The sequence below is a fragment of the Acanthopagrus latus genome, chromosome 15 (assembly GCF_904848185.1).
Source record: "Acanthopagrus latus isolate v.2019 chromosome 15, fAcaLat1.1, whole genome shotgun sequence".
Classification (NCBI taxonomy): domain Eukaryota; kingdom Metazoa; phylum Chordata; class Actinopteri; order Spariformes; family Sparidae; genus Acanthopagrus; species Acanthopagrus latus.
This window is the reverse complement of record NC_051053.1, coordinates 22,267,377-22,277,259: the sequence shown is the minus strand read 5'-3', so window position 1 is coordinate 22,277,259 and position 9,883 is coordinate 22,267,377. Positions and strand designations below refer to the sequence as shown.

General features: G+C 44.6%; 1 protein-coding gene across 2 annotated transcripts in view; it reads left to right on the top strand.

Moving 5' to 3' along the window:
- The first annotated feature begins 3,161 nt into the window (after nt 1-3,161).
- Nucleotides 3,162-9,883, top strand: part of sorcs3b (sortilin related VPS10 domain containing receptor 3b) — a 50,676-nt gene continuing 43,954 nt past the window's right edge. Inside the window, exon 1 of one of the 2 annotated variants that reach the window (XM_037124593.1) lies at nt 3,162-5,249. In XM_037124593.1, coding sequence (XP_036980488.1) covers nt 4,587-5,249 — 663 coding nt within the window. In that variant the 5' untranslated portion in view covers nt 3,162-4,586. The remainder of the gene's footprint in view (nt 5,250-9,883) is intronic. The other variant, XM_037124592.1, reaches the window with a different exon arrangement.

Here is a 9,883-nt window from a genome sequence, read left to right as displayed (position 1 = left end):
CTAAAACTGAAGATATTTTAGTCTAGTCAGTTCTTGTTAGTTCTGTCAGCTGTGCATTCATCTCAAATCTGTGTTTTGTGCCGTTACCTTAGTTACAGTTGTTATTTTCTTCTTCTGTTGCATGGTTAATGAAAAGAGTTCTCTCTCTCTCTCTCTCTCTCTCTCTCTCTCTCTCTCTCTCTCTCTCTCTCTCTCTCTCTCTCACACACACACACACACACACACACATTGTACACTATTAATGAAAGAAAATTATTTACTGAATGCACACGCAGGAGGTTGAGCAGCTAAGTCAAGGGCGGCAAAAAGGTACAGATGTACTTAAGAGCAGCGACAGAATGTGACTCCACAGAGGTACAAGGTCTTGATCTACCGCCGAAAGTAGGGTTTGGATATTTTACCTTAACTTTGGGCTTTTATCTTGTCTGATCACGACTGCTTGTGTCTTTGATCCCATCTGACTTTGTTGTAGGTGTCCGTGTTCCCATACGAAGAGGCGAAGACGTGGTGGACCACCGTGAGATCTTACTTCAGAAGAAACCCGTATGGTAGTGAATGAAGAGGGATACATCTTTTTTTTGGGGGGGGGGGGATCCTGGTTGAAAAGGATGTTTGTAAAATTTGAAAGATTTATTTTGTTTTTAACTCAAGAAAGTCGCAGTTTGCCATAAAACTGTAGAAGTATTGGGATATGAAAGTATGTCATTAAAAAGGCTCATCTACAAAACTGATTAACTCTCCTTTCACATAACTGCAGTTGTCAATATGAGCAGACTTGTTGTGATCTTCACCTTCTTTTTTAATACTTTGCAGAGGTGACAACCACGTCGATGTTGGTGATGCCTGCTCTTCATTGAGCAGCTTTACACAAAACTAATATTTCACTCCCTTAATGACAAACTGACTTTCTTGACTTGCAAAGTTATCTTTTTAAATTTTACAAACATGTAGCTCATGCAAAATTCAAATGGGATTCTATATGTATTTTTTCCCTCCCAGTGCACTACTGTACATTTTTTTCCTGAAACAAATTCCCACAGGACACATCTGAAGGCACAATATTACCAAAGAGACACACAAACTACGACGAATCAAGTCGTAAGAAACTGGAAATTTCCTTTATTATAATACGACTTATGTTGAAGGGGGACGGATGAAAGAAGAGGATGCAGAATGTGACCCCAGCACATCTGAGAAAACGCAGACTGATACGTTACATCTGTGTATTGTGAAACATGAGCTACAGCTGTGGGACATCAAGCAAATTGTATTGATATCTTGACAGACTCGTCCCCGTGCTCATCGTGTGCAGGAAGAAGCCCAGGAACAAAGACATCAAAGACATAATAGCGGCACAGCGAATCGCCAATGTGGGAAGCTGTATTTTCAGCGACAGGGCCAGTTTATTGCGGTGGTAAACTGTCCTAAACTGCTCCTCCCACTGTGATTTTAAAAGGCCTTTATTTCATGCAGACGATGAAGGAGGTACAAAATAAGTGTTTTGCCACCTGCAATAAAAGAAAGTTTCTCTTTTTTAATGGCGTGGGTATAGCTGAGCGGGGAGTGCACCTTGCTGTTCATCTCCTGCGTGCGAGTGTGAGCTGTCTGGCTGATGGCCATTATGGTTCCTGCTGCTGCCTATGCGTCCGCTCCGCCGGGATCACTGAAGTGTTGGAACTAACAAGCTTGGGATGCAGACAGCGGATGCACAAATGGGATTTTGTCCTGAAAGCTTTAGAGTTTTGCTCGGTGTCTTCGGCAGAGACAGGAGAGGCGACGGTGCCGTTTGCTGGGGGGGGGCGTCTGAGTTATGCGCCACCAGAATGAGATGATTACATCTGATAATCTTGCTAATGATCTACACTGGGGAGGAGAGCGCATAAAATTGAATTGAGCTACACCGATGTACACACTTTTTCCCCGTCTGGTCCCTCTCATCTCCTCTTCTTCTCTTATTCTCTTTCACTGGGGCTCAGATTTATGCAGAATCCAAGATGTTCTCCAGCCAGGAAGATATGCAATATTCCCTGTCATAGTTTAAGCGTGTGCGGGATGTGAGGCGCAGTCACATTAAAACTCTCCCCTCAGATATTTCTTTACATATAAACACACGTCTCTGTCCCTTTTTTATTTTCTGTCTCACAAACACAGACACAGCAGAAAAATCCCCACAATGCTCTCCGGGGCCCCCAAGGTTAGTACAGATTAAAAGATGTGTCATTGATGGAAGAGGCTCCTCCTCCCTCCCCGGCCTGTCACAGTGTGTTTGGGAACAGCCCACTTCATTTTAGCAGCATAATGGGTAAACAGAGTGTGATCAGTCCAATTACCCCCTCATTGCAGAGGCGTTCTGGCGGGAATGGCCTGTAGAGAGACTGAGCTGTCTGGCGTGCGGCGGAGTAGCAACACTAGCACCTGCTGCCTGGAGCCCTCACTTGTACGATTCTGAATTTGTTTGTACAGCTGTGCAAGAATAAAAAAAAAAACAGAGGACTGAGAAGTGAGCTCTCTGAGGAGGATGGCACCACCGGCTGACCTTCTGATTGCTGTTCTTTCTTTTTTTATATAACTGCACTTTCTGAGGACGCTCTGCAAGATCAGAGGTTGCTTTTCTCAGGAATGAACTCGCGTCAATGTCACTCCTTCCACTGGATTTTTGCACTGTACGAGTTGAAATGTTGCTGTGCAGCTTTCAAGGACGATGAGTTTTCTTATCCTCCCCACTCGACAGTGTTTTACAGCTCAGCTGATGTGTCATTTTGAAGTGAATAGTTCATCCGCGGTGCAGTGACAAAGCTGAAGTCCTGGAAATGAATTCTGAAATTGTATCTGTTTTCAGATGTTTACAATCAGCTGAAGAGACAGGGCGGTCGGCGGCGAAGTAATATCCCCCTCTTCACTTTTACAGTTCGTCTCATACGCGACACATTGGTGCATGTGTGGGGGTTTATTGTATCTTCAGGGTCTGGATGGTTTTGCAGAAAACAGTAATTGCTCCAATGTTATCTCAAAATATATACATCGCTGCCCTCACATTAAAGGAGCAGTATGTAGTTTTGTAGAAATAAAACCAAATAAAAAGAAACTCAGAAAGATTTATTTGTCCCATAAGTGAATAAACCAAGGTAGAAAAGGTCCCCAGAACACTGTCTGAAGCAAGAAAGGTGGCGGGGTCCACCACATATAAACAAACAGCATGAAACTGTGTTGTACTTCAAGGTCAGTTTGTGTATTATGTTTGTTTTGGCATTAAAAAAATCAGTCAGTGATATTCTTTCTCTTCAGATTCAAATGTCCCCAAACTACGTACTGCACCTTTAAGAACATATCGCGATGGTTTCCTTGTCCAGTTCTTGTGATCCAAATATCCTTTTGGTCCCTGAAGAAAACAGAAGTCCTTCTCTGTATGGTTCTCTCTCTGGCAGCTGATACAAACATATCTAACGTGTGTTTTAGCTTCTCATCACCGGCAGCATGAGAACTTCTCTCAGTCACAAAAATAAGATTGTGTGTAAAGAAACAGAATTTCTACAGAGCGCTCAGTCAGCAGGAAGCAGGAACCGCCTCCCAGGATTCATTCAGCTCCACTAATTGAAACTAATACCTTTTCAAATAGCATATTGATTTGGGGGGGAAAGTTGGATTTTTCACACATTCACAGTAAGAAAAAAAAATAATAATAATGAACAACAGAGACTGCGAAGGTGGCGAGATTAAAAAACAGGAGCTGTTGGAGGCTGGTTGCCTGTGTGGAGTCAGAAGTCATGAAGATTACAAGCAAACATATGACGGAGTGAGTTCAAAGCTCTCCATGTTTCCTGGGCTGTTGTGCCGCAGAAGGCCTGAGGCAGCAGCACAGCGGCCTAATTAGTCAAAAAAAACACAAGTCTCAGTGTCACCAGAAACAGTCACAGGAGAGAACAAACGACACTTCACCTCTGTTCTCCTGCGGCACGCGCTGGATCGAGGAGTCCGACTGAACCCCCAGATCCGCTCACACGCCTGCGCACGCGCGTGCACGCAGCTGACAGGTGAATCCGGTGTTGATTGATGCGACCAAACGATGTTTAAAAAAAAAAAAAAAGATGTTCCCAAAGCGTGAACACAACACTGTTCTGCAAAAGCACACATTACTTAAGTGTCCATCAAGCTCTCCGACTGAAGCAGCAGCTGATTTTATTTTCTGTTTTATTCAGGCGGGGTTTAACTTTTCCAGGTGGACAAAAATAATCTGAGTATAAACTCAATAAAAGCTCTGCCTTCACAGTTGAGGCGTCGAGGAATCGTTTCAAACCGATCGCAGCCTTTAAGGTGTTATTTTTTTATTTATTTTTTTCATGAGCAACGAGCTCGAGCCGCTCCTGCAGTCACTCTCCGTCGGCGCGTTCGCCTGATGCGCAGCGCCTCCCCAACTGGTCCCTCACTTTGACAAATTCCTGGACGTGAGCGGGTCTGCTGAATGGCTTCTTGCTCGTTAAACATGATACCTCGGATGTTTTAGAAGTTGAACAGCTCTGCCACATCTTTCCCCCCTTTTTTTAATTTTATATTTTTCCCCTCTCCAGCTCTCAGTGTGGAGGAACACGATGGGACTGTGGTCATTTTGGAGTTTTTCTCTTCTGGCTTTCGTGTCGCTGCTGCGCCCCTTTCAACCCAAGTTTGTGGCTCAGGCGGAAATAAGTTCCCTCGGAGCGACCGACAGATTTTATCGCCTGGAGGTAACCCCGCTGGAGGCTGCCGTGACCCGAAAATCAAAAGTCGACAATGGCACAAAAGTTTTCAGCGCTTTTGAGACGGAAGAAGCCGGTGCTCTGAAACCGAGCAATGGCAAGCATGCACCAGAGAGTGGGCTCTGGGATCAGGCACCGATCCGCGTCAAAACGGCACCAAACTACCCAGAAATACCTGCTGAAAAGTATAGTGACATGTTCGAGGACGACCAAAGGCGACGTACAATGTTTGGCAACAGCTTTCCCGACACAAGGAAGAGGGCGAAAAGGAGCGCGGGCGCAACGCACGCCGAAAACGTGGATAGGAGTACAAGTGGAGAAGCGCAGTCGGGAGAGAGGCTTGTGGAGACGGTTCAAGGTGTTTCCAACTCCAGAGTCGAGTACCGGCGCGCCGGGGAGGAAGCCAGAGGGTCCAGCCCGAGGCAGAGCGAGCCGCACCTGGACACTTCCACTTTTGCTCTGTCGGGAGACTCGGCACACAACCAGGCGATGGTGCACTGGTCCGGACACAACAGCAGCGTGAGTTACAGTTTGACAAAAACACTCCGTCGTATATGATACAGATTTCCCCTCACACTGATTTCCAATGCACCTGACTTATTTCCCGTGTGAAATGCATATTTTTCAACAATTTTACATAGATTTACATGAATCTGTGCCATTTTTACGCACAGCTGTGTCGGCGCGCAGGAGAGGACTCCTCTCCCACAAACTAATTATCTCACCCCCGACACAGTCTTGAATTGAGCAAACCTCGTCCCCCCTCCTCTTCTCAGATGCGTGATTGTGTTTGTCGTTGCTGCCCACACGGAGGGTTGTGACTGCATGCGGACTGCGCGGCTGCTCGTGTGGACGCCTGATGGATGTCTGATTGTGCACTCGCAGGATTTCCCCCCTTCTCTTCGCTCCGTCCGAAACTAGAGTACAGTCATTTATTTCAGCTGAGTGTTTGCCACCTCAACTTTAAATTAGCAATTATTCCCGCAGGTGCATTTATTTGACAATTGAGCTATGGGAAGGTGCAGACATTTTGGCAGCAATCACAACACATTATTTATTTATGAAACAATCAGGCGGCGTCTCCGAGGAAGATGCAGTAGCTACAATTAAAAGGGAATGTGTCCGACCTGACCCTTAATGTGACGCTGATGAGACACTGTGTGACCTTTTGGCAAATGAACAAACCTCTTCATCTTTGACATTTGACTCACTTTTTTTCTTTTTTTTTCTTTTTTTTCCTTTTTTTTCTTTTTTGTTGGTACTTGTCTAATTGCCTGCATGAACACAACACTGCTGCATGTTTGTTGTCTGAAACATTGCCAGAGCAGGTTGATGGGGACAACTTAAATGGATGGCCAGGGATTGCAGCAGCCCACCCCTCTCTCTGTCTCACACACACACACACACACACACACATACAAACACACACACAGACACACACGCACCACAGCTGCGAGCACACTTTGTGGCTGAACACTGTCTTACCACCACAAAGACAAAGCCGTGGAGATTTTATCTCTTACTTTACATATGCAGCATGCAAAGGTGTTTATCAGACACCGAGATCTGAAAAAAACTACAAACAACCTTGTAGGAAAGAAAAGGGAGCTGCTCTGCCTTTTTTCTTTCTTCTTCAGGTAATTCAACTCACCTCAGTATGCTAAGCAAAAAAAAAAAAAAAAGGTGTGTGGCAGCAGCATTAATCTGGGCCCACATCAGAAGATTTCTGCATCCCAGAAACACTGCAAATATTCATATATTATCCAAAAACCCCCACAGATACGTTTCACTCGATGGGGCCACATGATTCAACCTCCACATGTATTCTCCCGTTTCTTGTTCAGTGAAATATGTCACAACCTTAAAGGCATCATGGTCTGGGCCGCACAGCGGTGGGCGGAAATAAAGCGGGAATGCACCTAATAAAATCTGATTCGTGGGATGTATCGTGAAATATGATGTTGGTTTCGAGACGTCTTCAGCAACGATGGCCTTTTGTACTGCAGGACACTGTTCACTGGATCATCACTGATGGGCTTGTCACTGCAGCCAGTCAACATCTGAGATTTATACAGTCTGAGCCCCCCTGTCTGCCGTCCCAAAAGTGCGACTGGGACTGCAGAGTCTAAATTGATGGCGTTTTATGACTAGATGTTAGAGCTCAGGCGATATCAGATGTAAATGACTGATAATAAATCCAATCTAAAGGGGACGTTTGAAGGAAAATTACTTCATTCCTGTGGTCGAGAGTAGTTCTATCAAATATTCACTTCGAGACTTTGCCTGTGATCTGGCCAAGACGTAAAACCTCACAGTGAATGAAATGAGAGCGATGTAGAAGGTGATGGTGAAAGCGCCAGCAGGGGATCTCCAGAGTTCAGATGTGATAAAAAAGAATCTCATCGTGTATAAAACCTCAAATCTGTCCACAAATCAGTCTCCCAACTATTATTGGATTTCTGCGATTGTCTGAGACATCAAAGCCGCGAGTCATAGCTCTCTGGTCTCTGGCTTTAAGAGAGATAACATTGATTGGAGTCGACCATGGGAATAAAACATATACTGCATGAATTCCTTTCAAATTCATGCTTCTTAACTACATGTGGTATTGATTGGCTGTGCATGTTTTCTGGCTTCTTAAGTCCTTCCTGAATGTGAATGGAGATTGAACGCAGGTTGATGATTTGTAATGATGTGGGCCATAAAAATGAGCGAAAAACAGAAAACGAGGCTCATTAAAAATACTGATAAACACACTTGGCTGGGGACATCCTCTGTGGCAAATCAATATTTCAGTCGTTTGCCTCACATGGGTGTTCAAGCTGCGTTTGTGCTGCGTTGATGATCATTTTAAGCAGTCATAGCAGCACATCATACGCTCATGGGATGCAGATCCCCACTCTTCCTCCCTCCAACCCCCCTGAAGGCAAAAGTCTTAGTGTGCAAGCCAGCTGGTGACCAGGGAGTTATTGGCAGCAGAATGAATTTAGGCTCCTGATTGACCATTTTTGCAAGCTCCTCACAGACAGTTGACCAAACTAGGACAGTGTGTTGACGGCGAGGACAATTAATGAGTGTCGTTATTGACATCTCGTCCCCCGAGCTGCCGCTGCAGGAATGATGCTGTACGATGGTGTGAATAACGTCCACCTACTGTACCCTGAGAATTAAGGTCTGTTCTTCTCCACTGGCCTGCTGTTAGCAGCTCGCTCTGGGAGGAGCTGGACATTGATGAGGCCAGCTGCTCTTCTTGGCCAAGGAGTAAAAAACTCATTGGTTTTTTTTTTGTTTTGTCTGAGGTGGCGCGAGTCAAAACCAATCTGTCAGCTCGGTAACGTCGTCTTTTTCTGCTGCTGCTGACGGGGAATCAGACTGGCCTCCTGGGCCGCGTTGTCCGCATGCCTAATCTGAACGAGGCAGTTATTGTTGCACATAATCTCATCGGCATAAATAGACAATATAAAAGAGGAAATGGCACGGCCCTGGGGGACACTTGTGTTTAAAACCGGTTCATTAGATAGACAGCCATTCCATTTAACATGCCAGAGCTGGTTGCATACAAACTCCTTGATCCATAAAATCAAATGGAATGGTTTCCCAATACACAGAGGTGTTCCACCGGAGTTTGCTGGGTGTCGCAGGATGATGAAAAAGTGCATTAAAAGGCTGCCACTGTCAACATGCCCGGATATAAAACAGGAGAAAGTTCCTTCGTGGTTTTGTTTTCCTGATCGTTTCCCACATTTGTCTGTCATATTCCACACACACACACACACACACACACACACACACACACACACACACACACACACACACACACACACCTGCATTTGCACTCATAATTTGGGGTAAGAACCCTTTAATGAAAATGTCACACGATGCTCAGAGAGGCCGGAGTGTGACCTTGTTAAAACCTTTTATCCGTGCACTTTCCATCATCCTCTGGCCCCTGGTTGCTAACTAAGGGGATTTTTGATCCACACTACATTTGATGGAAATCAAAAGTGGTTCATGTTTTAACATTTCAGTACAAATTGTGTCTCTCCTGTGGCACACGCTGTGTTCAGATACTCTGCTGCACATCAGCATTTGGAAGCATTTAATTCAGAAGAGCCCTCTCTGAAGTTCTTATGTACATCATTAGCGACACTCCATTAAGGCTGGGCAATATATATACCATATACTGCTTAACGCTGTGGTGATATGGATTTCTTTATGTGTCTTGGTTTTAAAGGCTGCAGGAATGTGATGTCATTTTCTGAACTTGGCAGTTCACTGTTCCACTTCTTTATTTGTCAAAAATTGGGATCATCCTGACAAACCATGTGTCACAATATAGATTTAAAATGTTGTGATATTATTTTAAAGCCCTACACTCCATCGTATTTAATTATTGTTCAGTTTAGATCCAGATTCTTTGCTAAAAATTGATTTTAAAGCTGTCGTCAATGAAAAAACAAACATAAAGGTAATTTTTTTTCTCGTCCCAGCCACTCTCCGTCCTCTATGTGCTCGTCCCTCGGGGGTGTCAGCACCATAAGTCTGTCCATTAATCCGGCCTGTCTCGAGCCCTTAAGGGGTGCAATGTCCATTGACGCGATTGTTAGATGCTGATAGAAAACCGCAGCAATCCTGTATGCTGCGCGCTATGTAAGAAAAAAAAAAAAAAACAATTGCTCAGGAGCCTGGCAATTTTGAAAGGGATTTTTTTTTGAGAATAAAAAGCAGCATTCCCAATTGTTACTTCTCTTATTTTATGCTTCAGTTTTATTTTATGGCACACCGGATACAAGTTTCACCCTCTCTGTAGTAATAATTCAGTGAAATCCCAGTTCTTACTCCTCAAATGACACATGTGCCCTTTTTTTCATGAATCATTTGTGCTTGGGGACCATAATGCATCACATCAACATAGGCTCACAGCACTTCCTCAGCAGTTGCGCTGCAGTTTTTCCTCCTCACAAAGTGCATTTTGAGCAGCAAGTAAAGGCCTGCCATCAGTTGTATGTTGCAAGCACCCTGTCGCTGCCTTTGTTCCTCTCTGCCTGCTATCACTTTGTCTTTTTAACACACACACGCACACACATACACACACACACACACACACACTCATGTTTCAGTTTTAATCAAAGTGACGAAGCGGGTGCAGAATC